A 20,589-nucleotide genomic window follows, 5' to 3' on the forward strand; every position below is an offset into this window, starting at 1 on the left:
GATATTATCTAAGTCCACCAGATGATAAGTTGAATGAATGCGTGTTATTTTGATTTTTTTTTTAAGTGATCTACTCCTAACCACACAGCAAGAACTGAAATTACACTTATAACAAAACCAGCAACTTTTTTACTTTTCTAACATACACCTTCAAAAACAAGAATCCCCAAACCTTCCAGGACTGTCATCTAAGGGCTGCTTTCTCACTAATGATCAACAAAAGCAGCAGATGTAAGATTCACGTGTGGCAAGAATAACAGGGTTTAGAGGAGAGATGGGCTCTGGGCGTCTTTCTGATACCAAATCTCTGTCCTCCCTCCCTTATTTCTGTTTGCCTGCTGACCCAGCCTGTCCCCATCATACAGAGAAATGAGCTACAAGACACTCAAGTGTGGAGAAGATCTGTTTTACCTCCTAGTAGGATTTATCAGCAGACATCACACAGGTGGGACTAACTTTACACTATGTGGCTTGAGGCAACAAGCCAGATAGTGTAACAAGCCATATGCATTCTGTTTTGTACTTTTTGTAAAAACAAAAACATCCGACCCTTAAATGAGATAGTGTAAGTGAAAGTACTTTTAAAAATTAAGGGTATACAGCACCTAGCAGTTAAAAATGTTGCCGGCAAAGACTATTTACTAACATGGAGAAGTGTTTATAAGAGCAAGTTAAAAAAAAAAAAAAAAAGTGTATGAAATAATACTCATGGTATAATCCCATCTTTAAAATGTGAGTTCAACTGCCCAGAGATTTTTTTTTTTTTTTTTTTACATAAAACAAGAAAATACAAAAATACTAACAGTGCTTGTTTCTGCATAAAGACATTTCAGTCTTTTTATATTTTTCTGTTCACCCCTATTTTCTAGGATGAAGATGTATTACTTTTGTAATAAGGAAAAATATTTAAAGAATAAAGGAAGGCACAAAGGAAAGAGGAGTGCTTTGCAAATATGAAGTACTATTAACACAAAAGCAAGAATTAGTAATCTGAGGCCAAGGGAAGGAAGATACCTTTGGGCGATAGGCTTTCCTAGGGATTTCTCAAATCATAGAACCTGGGCTTCCTAAACTTCACCAAGGGACTGACGGGTCCTTTAAAAGCAGGCAATAATAGGTTCCCTCTGCATGTTGAGCCAACTCTGGACATATTTTTCAAAACTAAATGCATTTTTCATCTTGTCTCTTGTACTCCCCACCTACCGTTCCCGCCCCGACTCTCCCCACTACCTGATCATCCAAACTAGGATCATGCATGAAGTAGGTGACGTATGTTACTGGCATCTTCCTCACCAAACCCTGCCTCTCCTATCAGCCACCTCCATGATTCCATTCTTTCCCCACTGCTCACATGGGACGGAAGGGCTAATTGCCTGGAGCCTGGGCCGGCATAGTTTATCTTACAAGAAGTACAACAGACCTGTAGGGAGAAGCCCAACCCTAGCTCCTTCACCGGCAGTTTTTCGGAAAGTGGTAATCTCCATGCTGCCTTGCCCTTTCATGGTGGCTAAGAGCTGCTCTCCTCTCCCAGGACACAGGTGGGAGACGGGGCTGGGACAGAGGCAGCACTTGCAAGAGCAAAAGCTGGCAAAGAATAAAGGTAGGACGAGGGGTAAAGAAGGCTGATAAGGTGAGTCTTACCGTAAGTATATATCAAAGGGTATCAACTTAAAAGACTGGGAAAAGAAGAAAGAATAAGAGGGAGAATCAATGATCCCTCCCCACAACCATAAACCTCCCAATTAGAAACCCCAAAGAAATAGAGTCCCTTGGGTGAGGGTGGGGAGCCTTTTCTGAAAGTGAACCAGGCTGGTCTACAACTGGAGCCGTCTCAAAACTTCAGTCAACAGACCGGAAAGAGGACCCCTCTCCGTTCCACGCACAGTACCTTGGCGTGATGCAGGTCGACTCCATACATGGAAAGCCTCTTGGCATTTTCTAAGAACTGAGAATCAGCTTGCGCTGGAGATAAACCCCTAAGAATCAAAAGAAACAATATTATCTTACTGGTGGATGCAAAGCAACTGTAACCAAACTAGAGAAAGGGGTGCATGAGCTTGGAGAGTTTGGGGTGGAGGGAGTAGCCCAGCTAAATGTGCAGACAAGGAGGAATCAGGGAAGAAGACTCAACTCTCAACCTCCAGCGTTTTTCTCTTAAGATCCTCCAATATGAACCTACTCATTCCAAGGAGGTGTCCCTCCACCCTTACCCTTTTTATCTTAGAAAGTTGCTTTTGTTTTTTTCTACCAGGGAAAAAGCCCCAGCAATAATGAGTACAACATAAATTAACTTTAAAAATAAAAGAATAAAAACATAGAAAGTCATTTCATCTTTCTGAAATAGACAAATTCTCTCCTTAATTTTATTTCACTACGACTGACGATACTAAAGGTCAGAAGTACTTGTGCTTGATTTTACACCTGACATGTCCCAACTAAACAAATCTTAAGCTCCTAGAAAGCAGGGTCCCGTTAATTTTCATATTCCCCATGGCATTTCAGCACCTGATATTTCAATGTCACATTATATAATACTTGTCTACTGAACAGACTTGGAATGAAGTTAATAAGAAAATATTTAAAGTCAAACACTGCACTTTTTTTTAAAGAAACGTCAGTGAAGGTAGTCTGTTTAAAAACCTCTAATCTCTGAATGTTCCTTTCAAATCATTTCAGTCAAAATAAGTGTATAAGCAATGCCAAGCAAGTACGTGGGTATGTTTGTTTCAGGTGTGTGTATGTGTGTGCACGTGTGTGTACGAAGGGAGTAGGGCACAGGAGATGTCACGGGGAAAAGTAAATGCTTTTAATAAATGAAAACATTTAGTCTCATGAGCACAGTTCCTCATATTACAGTCATAAAGACAATGGAAGGCTGTCTCAATGACTCCAAGTTATCTCGACTAGCACTAGGTGAAGCCCCACAAGGGCAAACTGAATAACCCCATCAACTATGCTCAAACGTCCAGCAAATGCTCTAAGGGAAGCCATTTAAACCCACCCCGGTCACTCTCTCCAGTAAGCAAGTCTACAGACCTATGGGTCTTATGCAGCTCCGCCACTTTCTCTTCCAGTTCCTTCGTCTGTGTAGGGGCAAACTGGAAGTCACTGAGGTCATGACTGCCATGCTCTTCTGGGTCATAGTCCCCAAGTTCAGCCTGCAGTGTGTACGATCCCAGGAGGGCATGTGTCACAAAAGAGCAGGGCAGGCGGCCTGAGGCAATGTCCTCCCGGAGCTGAAGGCACAAGAAGTATCTGTGAGGAACAGGGGACAAAAGGGTGGGAGAACAGTTAGTTAAGATTGTAGCGCTCATAAATATGATTCTGATATTCCTCTGAAACAAATAAATAATACAGGCACTCTTCAAATGCAGAACAGAAAAAGTGTTTTGTAATAAGAAGCCCACCTTCCTCCATGGACTCCTAAACTTGTGACTTATTTATAAAAAATGCATCGAGGGCTTCCCTGGTGGCCGATGCAGGAGACACGGGTTCGTGCCCTGGTCCGGGAAGATCCCACGTGCCGCGGAGCAACTAAGCCCGTGAGCCATGGCCGCTAGGCCTGCGCGTCCGGAGCCTGTGCTCCGCAACGGGAGAGGCCACAACAGTGAGAGGCCCGCATACCGCAAAAATAAATAAATAAATAAATAAATAAAAATAAAAAATGCATCGAGAGGGCAAAGTAATAGAGTGGAAATTCTGAATTGCTATTCAGGCAACAGTATATTTTTACTATTACAAAAAAAGAGTTTTGTGACTGCAGGTGAAATTCTAATCACTTAGACAGTCTCCTGGGATTTAAAACTGTAATCAAAATTAGCATGCTCTTCAAAAGTTATAAAGACTAATAAAATTTAAGAAATAGCTACAGTTCTTCAGGATTTGCATGAAAAGCTAAGGTCACCCACCCTTTATCCTCTCTACGCTTTTCATACTAATTTCTTTTCCTGAGACCCTTTAACAACAATCATAAGTCAGTCTCTACTTGGAAGCCCTTACTTGCCCATTTACCCCATGTAAAGAGGCAGCTAATTCAGTTTACAGTAGAAAAATCATGGGCTTCAGAGCCTGGCACACTGACCATGTGACCTTGAACAAGCTAATTCACTTGCCTAAGTCTAACTTCCCACCTGTAACATGGGAAGCACTCTATTTCCCTTTAAAGATGAGGATAAAAAATTAGATAATATAAATAAAAGACATTGCATGGTACCTGGTAATTGATAACTAGTAGCCATAATCATCGTAATATTATTACTAGTTATAATAACAATCATTCAGTGTTCCAAGTGGATTATTACACAGTTATAAAAGATTCTGGCTTTTACTAAATAACATGCAGAAACGCATTACTTATATTTTATGAGGGTTGGGTGGGGGTCCCCCATCAACTCCTTCTGTTAACATTTGAAAACCTGATTTCTACTCTTGAATTGAGCCACTTGCTAAAGTTACCACTGACTCCTCCCAAGAAAATGGCAGCGCCCTCCCTCATTCTTGAAGAGACTGCCATTCCTATTGGCTGGTGGCTTCTTCCTACGGATGCTTTTGCCTGGTGGGGGTGTCATGGCTCCGCCCTCCTTTTGCCTCTACCCCCGCCATGTTCAAAGGGGCATGCTGCCTGTGGTCCAGGGCTCTTGCTGTTGGGTCAGAGAGCATGTCCCAGAACATGGCATCAGCCATCCCCCAGTTACACCTGTATTACCACCCAAATCTCCTGTCAGGCAGGGCAGGGATTCTGTTTATCATCATCATAAGCTCACAGTTATTAGCAAAGTACTTGCCACACGACGAGTACTCCATAATTTTCTAAGAATGAAACTCATCTCACTATCACTACAGTCTGAGTATTTTTAAGCACTGCAGTAGCTCTCTTTCCGAGGAGAATTATGTGTTTCCTGGACCCCTAGAACAACATGAGCATCACTGCTTTATTTTAGCAAACTAAATTTTAAACTACGATTCCACGTTATCCTCAAATTCTCTAGGTCTAATCAAGAATATCACTAGTTCTCCACATTTTACAGCACTATTAAGACCTAAACACAAAGATTCCATCTATTACTAAAATCTTGTTGCTCCTCCTTCTATTAGTATATCTACTTTTCACACTGATCCTTTCTTCTGTTTTTAAAGCCTATGGCTAAGGCCCGAAAACTTCAAACCAAAGCCGCAACAGCCTCCGGAGTTTCCCAAGTCCATCTCCTTCACACGGCAGGACAGATCTTCTTCAGACATAATTCTGAACTGTGTTCTTGCCCTCCTCAAAAGCCTATCCCACCTTCTCGATGTTCACTCAAGTCATAGTGAAGATTTCAACTGTAATATTTAGGCTGCAAAGCTACAGGCTGGTCTCAGGCTTTTAGCTAGCTCACTAGACTACTATTTCATTCTTTCCCAAACACACAGGGAGACTGTTCAAGGTCCCTCTAAAAAGAAAAACAAAGCACTTTACTGATGCTATAAAGTTGCAATCACCAAAGGATTATCAACCCCAAACGAATCACGGCAAAGAGGAATGTATGTACAAAGAGGGCGCTGTGTCAAAATCCCCAGTTCTGTGCACAGTTCAAAGGCCCTCCCGCAGTGAGGCTCTGTATCCTACACACGGCAACCTGTCAAGTTTCATGCTCTAAGCAGCTCACTGCGTAGTTACAAAAGCTGCTATTTATTATTTACTAGCTGAAGCTAATTCAATCAAAACGTAATTAGTATCAGTAAATCCTTATTCAGCAATAACTAGTAAAGGGGGAGGAAAAGGACTGTCATTTATCCAATCTTGGAAAAACATCTCCATTATTCCTAGTTCACATGGATATCACGCACTTGCTTAAATATCTACCCAACTTCACATCTGATGACAAAAATGGCCTAGCAGAAAACGTCAAGGACACAGGAACCACCGGAATCAAAAACAGAGTCTTTAGCTAACTCCCTCTAATTTTTCAAAAGTATATTTACAGAATGCAGTTTTCCTTGGCCAGGTAGATAATCTTTTAAAAATATACACAAATCACTCTAGAGACCTACTCTTACCAAAGCTAAGAACTCCAATCACTGATACCCAGCTTAATAGGGCTAAGATATCAAGGTACTCGTGGACTCTAAATGTTCCTTGTTCCCATTCAAATACTTAGTCGCTCTCAAAATCAGTAAATGCTCTCTTGCTCCTAAACTGAAACTTTTATTTGCAATTTAAGCATGTGTCTGTATTGTCCAGATAATCTCAGAGAAGATGAAAATGAAATAGCTACTGACTCTTACACAAGAAAGCCTACCTTATTAGTTTTTTATCCTGGGGAGCAGGCGCGCGCGCGCGCGCGCGTGTGCATATGTGTGTGTGTGTGTGTGTGTGTGTGTGTGTGTGTAAAAATTACAGTTCAAGAGACCTCCAAAAATTAACTTTTAAAAAGTTTTTCATTTTTCTACCTTTATATAACGTTTGTAAGCTGCAATTAGTACACAGGCACACATGGGTTACACAATAAAAACTATCTTAGTGTTAAAATCTGAAATATTAAATACCAATGATTTTTGAAAGTATAACATAGGAAACAAAGTTGCTCCAATTTTTAAAAAAAATATTTATTTATTTATTTGGCTGCACCGGGTCTTAGTTGCGGCATGCGGGATCTAGTTCCCTGACCAGGGATAGAACCCGGGCCCCCTGCATTGGGAGCGTGGAGTCTTAACCACTGGACCATCAGGGAAGTCCTTGCTGCAATTTTTAAAAAATATTCCATTACTCAAATATAAATGGGAAGTTAAAGAAAAGTGAATAAAATTTCTGAAACTAGAAACATTTCAAACTATTTTGGAATATCCACTTCCAAGAAAACTTCTAAAACTCAGCTTAAGAAAAAATGTTTTGGTTTTAATCCTAAAATTACCACCATTCCCCACCCAGGGCACTGAAATAAATGAGAGCTGTAAGTAAAGAATCATTTTTTGTATAAATGTAAAGTACCTGGTGATATCTTCAGTCAACTGAGAAGGATCGGGAGGATAAAATTTCACATTAAAGCTGAACAGCCAAGGAAGATCTGTAATTATTAAAGATCATGATTATTTATGCAACCAACACAATCACCATTTATACTCATAAAACTTAAAGGTCAATGTTCAAATAGTATAGATCAGTCCTGCTATAATTTAGAGAATTTTTTTTTAATTGAAAGAAAATATCATCTACAAAACAAAAATGAAGCGAAAAATAAAGTAAAAATCAATTCCATAAATAACCCATCATCAAGGAATAATAGGTTCACTTTTTTATAAACATTTACTGGTATGTCAACAAATGTTTTATATGGTGATCTAGTATGCAAAAATTTTAATATAAACTTCACGTAATAGTTCTGAGATAAGATTTGTTTTAACCACAGGATCTCTAGATGCCAAATATTCTCCACACTTTAAAAAGAAAAACAAGAGGGCTTCCCTGGTGGTGCAGTGGTTAAGAATCCGCCTGCCAACAATGCAGGGGACACGGGTTCCAGCCCTGGTCCAGGAAGATCCCACAAGCCACAGAGCAACTAAGCCTGTGTGCCACAACTACTGAGCCTGTGCTCTAGAGCCCGTGTGCCGCAACTACTAAGCCCATGCACCACAACTACTGAAGCCTGTGTGCCTAGAGCCCATGCTCCGCAACAAGAGAAGCCACTGCAATGAGAAGCCCGTGCACCACAACGAAGAGTAGCCCCTGCCCACTGCAACTAGAGAAAACCCTGCGCTCAGCAACAAAGACCCAACACAACCAAAAATAAAATAAATAAAATAAATTTATTTTTTTAAAAAACGAAATTTAGGATTTCTATATTGTTGGGGGAAGAGGAGTAATGATAAAATGATCACTATAACTATTCAAGAAATGATTAATGGGCTATTGGAAGGGAGAGAGTGATAAAATGTAACAATACTTAAAGACAATAAAAACATTTCCCAGGTTTTATAAAGTAGGCTTAAGACTACTCATATAGTGAATGCAGTAAACAACAATGCCATAATGACATAACAAAAGTTAAAACATTGCTATTTATACATTACCATTTAACTTATGATTGATTTATCATGCTTTGGATGGCTTTAAAAACAAATCAACAACAACAACAAAAAAAAACCACTGAACTCTGGGGACAGGGCAGGTATTATTTTCGTAAAGGGATCAAAATAATTCCAACGGTCTGAAATCAGAGTTATACTCAAAGTTCACGGTACTTCCAAATAAAAACATAAAAAGGTGTGTGTCTGTGTGTGTGTGTGTGTCTGCGTGTGTGTGTTATTTCATTTCACACATATTTGAAGGCCTCACAGTTGCTTTCATTTAGGGACTTAAGAAAAATTTCTTGAATCCCATTCTCTCACTCAATGAGTCATTTTGCTCTTTTCTCACCGTAGACACGCTAACTTTTATCCTACTCAGAAGTCAATGAAGAGTTATTGAATAGCTACTGTGAATACACAGAACTCTTGGTGGATTTTGGCTCAATACATCATTATTCTACTAATAATGCAAACCTGCCAAATTTAATTAACAGATTTAAGTTCCCTCTACACATTTAAAACATCATAAAAAAGATACTTTCTTTTTTATGAGTCTTAAGAGACATGCCATTTATTGGCCAGTAGCACCAGGTTGGCTGTGATGCATACGTACTTCTTCAAGGTAATTACTAACCCATAATTAAGCAAAGTCATCACAGGATTATCATATCATTTCTTAATGGATCTTTATTTGTTTTCTAGGTATGAACACCAGCACATGCTTACCTGGATATGACAACAGGGATAAATTTCTAATAGAACACATATTTCAGGTTCTATTTCCAATTCTAAAGTTGATAAAGTTTTACCGATAATGCTAAACTTCTTATTTAGTTATGTATTATTATCATTTTTACCTAGCTATATAAACAGTCTATCTAGCTATGGATTATTTATATATTAATACAGGCAAGCCTAAGATATATAGCCTTATATATCTATATAGTCTTATTTGTGTACATTTGAGAAAATAAAGATTTTTAGGCAACTTTTACACAGAAGCTGATAGGCTGTCAGTTGTCAAAAGTAACTCAAAAAAGTTTAATGTTTACCTCTGTTAACTGAATGACAATAAACACAGCAGAGGTTGGGCTAAGATAGAACAAGCAGTTCTTTCACCCATTTTAACACAAGCAGAAAGAAAGAGGTAAAATGCAACAGCTAAAACTTCATTTCCTCAGCCTACTTTCATGATCAGGATGGTACAGGATTCCATTTAGGGAACTAGTTCCAACAGTTTGAAAATGCCAAATCCTGTGTTACTGTTATTCCTCTTGCCAAACCACAAGGGCAAAAGTCCTGAAATAACTCTAAAAACAAACTTCACAAGTAATCAAAACATAAGACCGCGATTCATAATCAGCAAGAAAGAGTCTTGCCTTCCAGAAGTTAGGATAGCTCCGTGACTCTGAAGTGAGCAGCACACAAACATAATCCAACAAAAGCCAAAGCAAAACTAAAGGAAACAAATTCAATGGAACATCAATCATGTTTCAGAGGTTATCCTGTTCCATCCATGGTTTGGGTCACTTGGCAAGTAGGGTTTCAGAGAAAGTGAAAGAACCAAGCATCCATACCTTTTTGAATTCACGCACTTTGCAGAGTTTTAACAATTGCAGAAGGGACTAGAAAAAGTTCCGAAGCTTTCTGGTACACTTTCTTCCATAATGTAAGCATAATGTATCTCTAATTATTCCTTTTCTTTACTTTCCCCCTTTTCTATTATGAAGCAAACATGAATGGATGAAACACCAAGATAATAAATGCAGGGCAGAGGGGTGGGGGAGGGAGGGAGGGCAGGATGGAAAGCCAGGGATAACAGTCAAAAGATAGGGTGAGACAAACCACCCCAGTTAGCACTAAAAGTCCCACATCCTGAGAAACCCTGCAGGCCCTCACAGTCCTGAGCAAATCAGGAAGGTCACTCTCATCAAAGATATTTTAAAAATGAAAAGAAAGATGAGTCCACAAGGAGAGGAAACAGGAAAAATCAGGTATACAGTCAGTAAAAAAAAAAAAAAAAAAAAAAAGGAGAGTAGAGAAGGAAAGAAATCGTAAGAAAACTCCCAAACTAATTAATAATTTGAGAGAGAAAGAAAAAGAAATAAAGAAAACAAATGTGGAGAACTGAAAATGAGAGGAAAGGTAGACAGAAAGGAACCGAAGGGAAAAGCATAGATGTGTTCCAGTGTTTTGATGTTGGGAATAATAAAGAAGTAGGGAAATGAAACCAACGGTGCAAAGAGCATCCTGCAGGCTGGCACTCAGGGAAATAGCTTCTCCCTGGACAGCTCTGGGGCCCACCGTCCAAAGGGCTGGTAAGAATTTTGTTCTCTTGTCAGAACAGTCCAGCTGTTTGTGGCTCCCTCCCCTTTTCTGCTTCAGTCATTCACAGACCCTGAAGCAAATTAAGTAGCCAGATCCCCTATCAGAGATTGTACTGAGGTGATAATGCTCCGTGATGCAGATATCACAAAACCAGCCACAGGAGGGAACTGAAGCTGGTTAGACAGAGTGGGAAGCGACGATAAGAACAAAGGGGGAAATGGAAGAAAGGGACAAGCAGAACTAAGAACAAACCCAGACTCAGAGGACAACATGTGGCCAAAGGAGGAGAGAAGGCAAACACCCCAGAGGACTCGAAGGATCATTTTGCGTGCCCTTCACTCCTCAAACCCTCACTCCAGGACACCCAGAAACAGGGTATCCATATGCCTCTGGAGCCAGAGGTACGCTCACTAATTAAACTAATTGGACACACAGCCAAAATCAAGTAGACAAAGCAAGAGTCATGGGGCTCTCTTGGGTACATTTCATATAAAAAGGGAAAGTTACAGAAAAGCAGCTTCTCATACTTTCCCCCAGAGGTAAAGATCAGGTGTTGCTTCACAGTGGTAGACACTGTGAGGGAATATTTAAGAAGAGGAGTCTACAACCTCTTGACCGGTAGCGGAGTCCCTAAGCCATGACCAAAATAAACAGTCATGATTCTACAGAAATATTGTTGAGTCTCAACTTCCTACATGATATGAATGCAAAATAGAGCTGATCATTCTATCACTATCTTATTCTAGTTTACATTCCTGTGAATTTTAGTAAAGATAGACAAACATAGATGTAAAGATTAACTTGATAACTTCAAAATATGATGATTTAATTACTCACTTCGCAGCTGTCTCTTCATTTCTTTTGCGGGATCTAGCCAGTTCTGCAGGGGGAGGAAAAAACGGGTAATTAACCCACAAGAAGTAGTCCAGAGTCCAAAATGGAACAGTTTACAGTTCACATACTTATTTAAATGTAAGCATTTAAACAAAGTCCTATGCAAACAGCTACTAGCATTCCACTGGGCTCAGTACTGATTTGTTTTTGAATGCGTGTTTGTGTGTGTGTTATAAATAAAATATTAAAACACTTTAAGGTGGGTCCTCTTGGGCCTCATTTTCTTGGATGTGAAATCAAACATCTACCCAAATGACGAGACGTAATACATCTACATCTAGTCTTTATTCTATAGTAGTACTGCCAGCAAACAGCCCCTGTGAACACTGAAATGAGAGCTCTTATTCATGCATAAAATGTGAATTGGAAACTATTGGTTAAAAGTACACATACCCCAATCAAACACAATTATCTCAACTCCTAAAGCCAATTCCTCCTTAAACTTTGTTTCTGCCTGCAACTGTACAACACTATGGAGAAGTACTGTCAGATTGGAGCCAGAATTTTCCTTCCTGGAAGATTTAAAAATCCTTTTAAAACTTCATTCCAAGTTGAAAGTCACAATCATAAGGAACTCCCTTTCACTTTTCCTTTATTTCCACCCTTTGAGAAAGTTAAAGAATATTCTAGGAAACCACTATAATATCTTAAAGCAAAAAAGACCAAAATTGAACTACTAGGTTCAAACCCTCTAAGGACACTAAATATTTGTTTTTTTAAAGCTACAGGCAAAAGATGTATCCAATTTTAAAAATTTGCATATGTGTATGTGTTTATGTATATGTTATATATATATATATTTTTATACTTCTCCTACCTTATCCTCAACTCATTATTAAAGTTCACTTTATCTTCACTAACAGAACAATTACATTTTTGAGATATATTAAACTGACTCAAATAATTGGCTTTAGAATAAATAAGTTTCATTCATTCTAAAAGCATCCCAAATCATGTATTATAACATCTGTGTTTACACAGAATTTTATTCAGATACATAAAGCAAACAATTAAAATGTTTACCGCTACATAGAAAATTATAACCTACTATCTTAACAATATGTTGAATGGGTACAACGGAACATTAACTTACACACTATTAAGAAGTAGTAACAACAGGATGCTTTGAAGGCAAAGCTCCACAGACCCCCACGGGTCTTATTATACCATTCAGGGCTTATATTCAGGGCAGCAAGGATCCAAGGTGTGCATGGCTCTGTTCTAACACTGGTTATATTCAACCCTCTCAACAAAGAGTTACCAGAGCTTGGTCTAAGTTTCACAGCACTGGTGGCCCAGCTGCATGGCCCACTGATGTGAAGGGCCAATGGGACCCTCTCAGGGTACCTCCAGTGCTGTGTCAAGGAGCAGCTCTAATTCTCCCCCGAGAAGAGAGCCTGGCATTCAGCTTCCCGGCCCTGCAGCAGCTGTCCACGCAACAGCTGGCTCCCAAATGGCGGGCTATCATGAGGCACAAGAATGAGAAAAACACATCATTCAGCCTCTGGCCCAGACAAGCGGAGTAGCCGGGGGAGAGGGAAGGAGAGTCAAAAGTGTCTTGGTATTTCGCCCAAGGATGTGACAACCACAGCAAGAAAAACTGAATCAGACACAACTCGTGCCACACTGAAAAGGAAAAAAATCCCTCAGAACATAAGCACAGAAGAAAGAAGAGAGGCGAGGGGAAACTACTGGTCTTATTAAAGGCCTAGACACTCCCTTCCAAATCCCGTTTCACTGTGTGACAATTGGTATAGATGTCCCTCAGAGAACAGCAAAAAAAAAAAAAAAAAAAAAGACCCCTCTGTTCTCAGAAGAAGAGGGTGGAAGCAGCATCATCTTCTGTAACCCTAAGAAGTAACCCTGTGTCCCAGCCACCCGGCACTGTCCATTCTCACGTGAAGCACCAAAGCCTGGTACAAGTCACCTGACAGTTTCTGCACAGCATGCAGAGAGTCAGTCTGGCTCTGCAGACCCTGGAGTATGAGTCATACGTTTCTGTGCACCAGCCAACCACATTCAGACTCACTGTCATTCTTGGGCCACTTTCCACAACATTGCCAGGCACAATATTAAGACCAAAGCGGCTTATTCTCTTTATTTCAGAGCCCATCCAAAAACCGAGCGGGCAGAGTTTACCTGATATGATCGAACAGCGGCAGCAGAGAGGACTTGTTGCATCCACCGACCTGGTTTGCCCTTTGGTACCCATCTGCTAACCACACCCACACTTCCACACTGTGGACTCCATTCCCACCCAGGAGTAAGGAGGTCTTTGCAAGGCCAGGAGAGACCATTACTCCCCGCATCCTTCACAGGACTTGGCAGTTCTAGGCAACCAGTGTAAGTACTAAATTAATACCTGTTGGCCGGTGGCTCACTGCTTATCTCCTCCCTTCCCATGCCGTGATCAATTTAAAAGACCACAGGTTATATTACTTGTCTTAGGTTTATTTTTATTGGAATAATTAGCTCCAATGAGCACTTAGATCATGAGTGGGATACAATTTTATTGCCTAGGGTCATAAATTCCTAAGTAAAAAAAAAAAAAAAAAAAAATGCCTTACCATGACTTTTAAAAGAAATATCAGTCTATTATCTGCATTATCAATTATAAGTAAATAGTAGACCTAAAACTCTTTTTATCAGATAAATAATAAAAATGAATTTCTTGGTTCTGACACTTGAGGAGTGCTGGGTGGATCAAGAAGCAGACGCAGGGCTTCCTTGGTGGCGCAGTGGTTGAGAATCCGCCTGCCGATGCAGGGGACACGGGTTCGTGCCCTGGTCCGGGAGGATCCCACATGCCGCGGAGCGGCTAGGCCCATGAGCCATGGCCGCTGAGCCTGCGCGTCCGTTGCCTGTGCTCCGCAACGGGAGAGGCCACAACAGTGAGAGGCCCACATATCACAAAAAAAAAAAAAAAAAGAAGCAGACGCAAAAAGATGGAAAAAGCCATCAGAGAATGACGTAAATGCACACACTCACACACACCATGACAGATTATAGTGCACCGTTCCCATTTTTTAAAGATTTGGCTGCCACATACATATACTTTGGAATCAGAACTACATGGAGTCAAATTCTGGCTTTCCACCAACTCTGTGACCTTGGGCTCATTCCTTGTCTTCCTTAAGCCTCAGTTTCCTCAACTTCAAGATGAAGATCACATCATCTACCCCATGGGGCTGTTCTCTTCAAACATTCCTTCAAATGCTTCCTGAAGAGTAAGTACACATGCAATGGACTTTACCTAGTGCCTTTGATAGTAGATGTTTTTTGGCAATGATAAAATTAAATTGTTCTATCACCTTTCAGTGTATATCCCTTCTTCACATCATTTTTTATTGCCAAAGGAGATATATTACATATATTAAGGAAGTTAATATTTATGTGACTACTTCTACCCACAAGAAGTTAATAAATCAGACTCTGGATTCAAAAAATACACTCACTGTAGTCATGGGCCAGATGAGATTAAAAATCAGACCCGTTCTCCTTAGAGAATCCTATCACAGGCTTCCAACAAAAGTAAATTAAAATTAAAATGTGGTCCTAGAATGTCAGTGTTATTAAATCACCTTAGAACATGAAATCAAGAGTCTGTGAATCAGTTGGGGGGAAAAACATGTCACATCTTTATCTTCATTAACCTTGAGCTGAAATGTAGCATTACTATTAATTATGAGTATAGGGGGGGAAAACACAAAAAAAAAACCCTGGCTAATAGCAGCAGTGCCTTTAGCTTTGTAACTCATGGGAATCAAAACTATTTCCACAGCACATTAGAGTAGTTGCAGATCTTAAAACATCATTTACACTAATCAATATTTTGAAATCACAGTAGAGATTAGATACTGATGATGAATTTATCCCAATTTTTAAAATTAATATGATGAGAATGTTATTTATTAGCTTCCTTTATAGGCCTGTTTTTTATAACCATACATTTCAAACACTGTTCTGAGAAGCAGCCCACAGAACTCACCAGACTGTCAAAGGAACCTAGGCACAAAGAAAAGTTAAAACCAAAAACCTGCCTTGGAAGGTTAGAGAAAAAAATTTTAACTAAGCAGCAAATAGCTATACACATTTTTTTTTTTTCACACTTAAGTCTTTCTGTCAGTTAATTAGAGAAGCTCCTTAAACCTTCCCCCCTTCCCACTGCAAATCTGAGAGCGGAACAGTCTTGGTTAACACAAAGTCTTCTGGCATTTCCCTATAATATTTTCAATACTGGTTCACAGAAAAAAGTGTTAAATAAAGGTGATTCTCAATTATCTTCCAACAACAGAAACATCTAGAAAAATATAAAAGCTTGATTATGAACCACCATATTTATATTCATAGGATGCTGGTGTTAGAAAAAACCTCAGAGACTATATGGTCCAAATGTCCAGGCTGACTGCAAAGAGCCTCACTCCCACGTAAGAGGCTACGAGTACCAGAACACTCCTGCCACCCCGAGCCGCTTGGGGTTATATTAGGGCCCCTACACTTTCTTGGCTTTCTTGACATCCTGAACTCCTGTAATTCTCTCTGCCACCTCAAAAGAGCATTTATCCCCTCGATCAGTGCTTCTCAAGCCTAAAGGTATATGTGAATTACCTGAAGATCTAGTTAAAATGCAGATTCCAAGTCAGTAAGTCCAGGGTGAGGACCTGGACGTCCTCACTGCTAACAAGCTTCTGAGTGGTGACGATGCTGCTACGATCTGCACCACCATTTGAGTCGCAGAACCAGGGATTTCTTCGTGTGTAGAAATTCCTGTCTTTAATGGAAGTCAAATGTAGAGAGACCTTTTTCAAGTCCTTTAACTGGCTTGTCAGGAAGACCTCCAGTCTTCACTGGTTAAATATTCTAATTGTTGATGGCCTCCCTCAGAAAGCCCTGGCAGGTGACTGCTTCCTCCCCATCACACCAAACAGCTGTATCAAACAATGTCAAGACCCACAGTCTTTTTTTTTTTTTTTTTTTTTTCTTTTTTTTTTTTTCTTTTGGTACGCGGGCCTCTCACTGCTGTGGCCTCTCCCGTTGCGGGGCACAGGCTCCGGACGCGCAGGCCCAGCGGCCACGGCTCACGGGCCCAGCCGCTCCGCGGCACGTGGGATCTTCCCGGACCGGGGCACGAACCCGCATCCCCTGCATCGGCAGGCGGACTCCCAACCACTGCGCCACCAGGGAAGCCCAACCCACAGTCTTTTTATTCCGCTGAAGTGCTAACCACTTTCACCTGGCAAACATGAGCACTCAGGCCCATCAACCAGCAGCATCTCACCAGCAGTCTCCACATGCAGCCAGCTGCCTGTCTTGGGCCACTGACCACACCAGATTTAGAAAACAACTCAAGATACAGTCACAAAATCTATCTTCTAATTCCCTCCCTCCCCAAAATATCTATCTCACCTCATTCTCCTTCAGGGTAGATGCAAGACCCCAGAGTTAGAGGTTTTTAAGATGCCTAGCCATGCCTTCAAAATTGGTGCTTGTCAATTTTGCCAGGTGAGAGAAATTAAACTGAATCCAACACATACCCTATTACCAAATGTTAAAAGAAGAATAATTTTGCCTAAAATCTGCATTTTCCTTTAAGAATTTATAGCACTGAAGCAGATCCCCTTTATTATACCTCTGTCTATATTAAGTCTAAGAACACTGCCATCACGTTGGTGTTAGCAGAAACCTTACAGGCCCTCTGTTACAGTGAAACATTCACTACGCATCTGGGGGAACATGATTCCAACACCTGTCTGTGGTATTATAAGGTGGAACTGGATTGAATATAGAATTTTATTAAAGAATAGTTTATATGTGACAAACAGTTTAATATGAGAGTTTTTACTTCTATTTTCTGGGGGAGGAAATGGTCTGGCCATCAGAGAAATGCGTTAATCAATTTTCATAAAGTTAGCTGTGGATATCAACTATACTTCAAACAAGCTCCCCTTTCAATATGACTTGAAGCAAAATGACATTAAAATCCCTGGGCTAGATGCCAAACTCTGTTAACATCAAAAATTCAAGACAATATTTTCCCTTTAAAGATAGTCCAAAATCCTTAATGATGGTTCCGTTTAGACATGAATATAAGAACTATATGGACTGGGTATTCTGTGTATAAAAGAACAACAGGTTGCTTGATTTCACATATTTCTAACGAAATTTTCCATAGTAAAGTTTACATGAGTTCTCTACAGACATTAAAAAGTTCTAACACTAATAATGATGGATTTTCGTACTCAAGAGTAAAGTGGAAGGCTTCCAACCACGAGACACACAGCACTAAGATGAGATATTCTTTTCCATGGAAAATTTTCATACAAATAACCATGGCTTTACATTATAATACGATGAAATGATCAGTGACTGAAAACATCCATAAATACAGTAATATTCAGCATTCTAAAAAGCAGTTTAAATTCCTATCTCCTATAGTATCCTATTGTTGAAACTGCATGAGCTGAGTTGGTGCAATAGTAATAATTTTCCATGGAAAAAAAAAAAGGACACGATACAAATCTATATTTGAAAAATAAGAGTTCTTTAGCCCAGACGTCTTGAGGACTGGATTTTGTCTACATAAGCAAGAAGGAATGAAACAAAATATATACAACACAAAAGTTACAAAGGCAAATCAGATTATATATGAATGATTAAATATACTGCCAATCACATGTGAGCACTGATTTCCTGAAAAGTGACTATTTCAGAAAGGACACCCCGCTGTTTATTCTCCCACTGTTCTATCGTTAAAGCCTAGATAACAACGTGTATGCCCAATTCTGTGAGCATTTTCATCTCGAATTTTGTAAGAGAAGCTACAGAGTAAAATAAGGAATTATGAGTTCCCTGTTTAGTATTAGCTTCTTTATCAATGAGAACCTTATGGAGAACCCCTCCAAACTTAACCTTATCCTAAGAGTCTCTGCCCTAGTGACCTTAGCCTCTCCTTGACCTCAGCCGTCCCTTTTCATAGCTGAACACTCAGTTGTGTCACCACACAGAGTTCTCCACCTCATTAGATGTCATTGTTCCATTCTCAGATGCAATCATTTCCTCTCCTAAGTCTTCTGGCCAGTTATTCTCACTCTACCTGCCCGTCGACTTCTTTGGACTTTCATCCCTTGCTCCCAGCCATTTTCTCCCAGCCTATCATCCCATTTCAGCTTCAGTTATATTCCTGTGATCCTATGAATAATCAGCTTGATAACCTGTGCATCAGGATCTCCAGTTTTCTCAATCTTTTGCCCTCTTACCATAACCACCGTGAACCTAGCCAACTCCCCTTTAATAACCCATTTCTCCACTATTATACCCAGAGTGCAGAGAGCAATTAGAGAAGCACACACCAATGTATTCTGCTGCCATCACAGTTTTATGATCTCCAATCTCAGCCGGACTGTCAAGAGCAATCCACATCTCTCCTAAATCATTGGCTCTCTACTTTCACTACCACAACCTCAGCTGAGGCTACTTTTGTGCTTTGGGTGAGCAGTCCTTCTCATATTCCCTCTCTCAGACCTTCTTAAAGGCAAGTCTGATTGTCTTACATCACTGTGTCAGCCTATCAATGACTAATAATTTTTCTTAGGATAAAGGAGATCTGCCAAGCCTTGAAATATAGTCATATAGCCTAGATAGCCCTGCATAATCTGACCCCTTATCAACACCCAGTCTCCCCCCATTAACCACAACAGATGTCTTTCCATTTAGCAAGCGGTCAGCTATTCCTGCCCAGGGCCCTGTGTGTGTGCTTCCCATGTCCCTTCGCCCAAAGCCCACTCACACTTCAGATCTCTCCTTAAGCATCATTCTCTCCTAAGAAGTCTTCCCCGTTAATAACCTGAATCTTTCCTGTAGAACAGTAATCAAAATTTAGTAACTATAATTCACGTTTTTTCACTCTGTCTTCTCAACTAGGACTAAGTGGGGACGTCCATGAAGGCAGGGTCTGTGTCTTAATTATCTACTGCTAGAGTTGCAGAAGTACACTGGTTTGCACACAGGTAGTATTTTTTTTAATTGTGGTAAAAAACATGTAACATAAAAATTTACCCTCTTAACCAATTGTTAGTGTACAGTTCAGTAGCACTAACTATATCACATTGTTGTGCAACAGATTCTAGAACTTCTTCATCTTGCAAAATAAACTCTATACCTATTGAACAATTTCCCATTTTCTCCTCCCCTACTCCCAGGCAACCACCATTTTACTTTGTTTCCATGGGTTTGACTAGGGATACCTCATATAAGGGACTCATACAGTACTTGTCTTTTTGTGACTAGCTTCACTCAATATAATATCCTCTAGTTTCATCCATGTTATAGGATGAACAAGATTTCCTTTTTTTTTTGGCGGTACGCGGGCCTCTCACTGTTGTGGCCTCTCCCGTTGCGGAGCACAGGCTCCAGATGCACAGGCTCAGCAGCCATGGCTCACGGGCCTAGCCGCTCGGCGGCATGTGGGATCTTCCCGGACCGGGGCACAAACCCGTGTCTCCTGCATCAGCAGGTGGACTCTCAACCACTGCGCCACCAGGGAAGCCCAAGATTTCCTTTTTTAAGGCTCAGTAACATTCCATTCACCACACCTTGTATATGCCACATTTTGTTTATCCAATTCATCCATCAAGAAACATTTGGGTTGCTTCCATCTCTTGGCTATTGTGAGTAATGCTGCAATGAACACAGGTGTGCAAATGTCCCTTCAAAATCCTGCTTTCAATTCTTTTGGATATATACCCAGAAGTAAGATTGCTAGATCACTTGGTAATTCTATTTATAATTTTTTGAGTAACCTCTATACTGTTTTCCTAATAGCTGCACCATACTACCTTCCCATCGCCAGTGCACAGGGATTCCAATTTTTTCACATCCTCGGCAACATTTGTTATTTTCTGGGTTTTTTGTTTTGTTTTTTTATAGTGGCCATCTTAATGGGTGTGAGATGGCACACAGGTAGTATTTTTAAAATATTTGATAATGTCTAGATATACAGATGTTACACAGATAAAAGGTAAGGCCTCTACCCTCAAGAAGTTCCTAGAGCAATGGGGAGAAAGACTGATAAACAAAGAAGGTTTGTGCTAAATGTCTACATGACTGAACTGTCAACTCAATCCTTGAGTTGGGGGCAGGAGGGATGGTGATGGAAAATAGTCAAGGAAAATCTCATAGAGTAGGATACCTAAGTTGGATCTTAAGGAAGAGTAGACATTCAGATACCAAAAAAATGAGAAGGATATTCCAAATGTAAGGGATAGTATGTTCAAGCAGATATGGTACAGAGTGGCAAAGCTCCCCTTAGGAGAGAAATTTGGAGTG

At 40.2% G+C, this 20,589-nt stretch overlaps 1 protein-coding gene across 50 annotated transcripts in view; it reads right to left on the minus strand.

Moving 5' to 3' along the window:
• Nucleotides 1-20,589, minus strand: part of EPB41L2 (erythrocyte membrane protein band 4.1 like 2) — a 392,946-nt gene that overhangs the window by 231,352 nt on the left and 141,005 nt on the right. For all 50 annotated transcript variants that reach the window (XM_067010758.1, XM_067010757.1, XM_067010795.1 and 47 more), the window contains 4 exons: nucleotides 11,209-11,251; nucleotides 6,968-7,043; nucleotides 3,037-3,255; nucleotides 1,889-1,976 (listed from right to left, as the gene is read on the minus strand). In XM_067010758.1, the coding sequence (XP_066866859.1) occupies nucleotides 1,889-1,976; nucleotides 3,037-3,255; nucleotides 6,968-7,043; nucleotides 11,209-11,251 (426 nt within the window). The remainder of the gene's footprint in view (nucleotides 1-1,888; nucleotides 1,977-3,036; nucleotides 3,256-6,967; nucleotides 7,044-11,208; nucleotides 11,252-20,589) is intronic.

Source organism: Kogia breviceps, chromosome 13 (genome assembly GCF_026419965.1).
Source record: "Kogia breviceps isolate mKogBre1 chromosome 13, mKogBre1 haplotype 1, whole genome shotgun sequence".
Lineage (NCBI taxonomy): Eukaryota > Metazoa > Chordata > Mammalia > Artiodactyla > Physeteridae > Kogia > Kogia breviceps.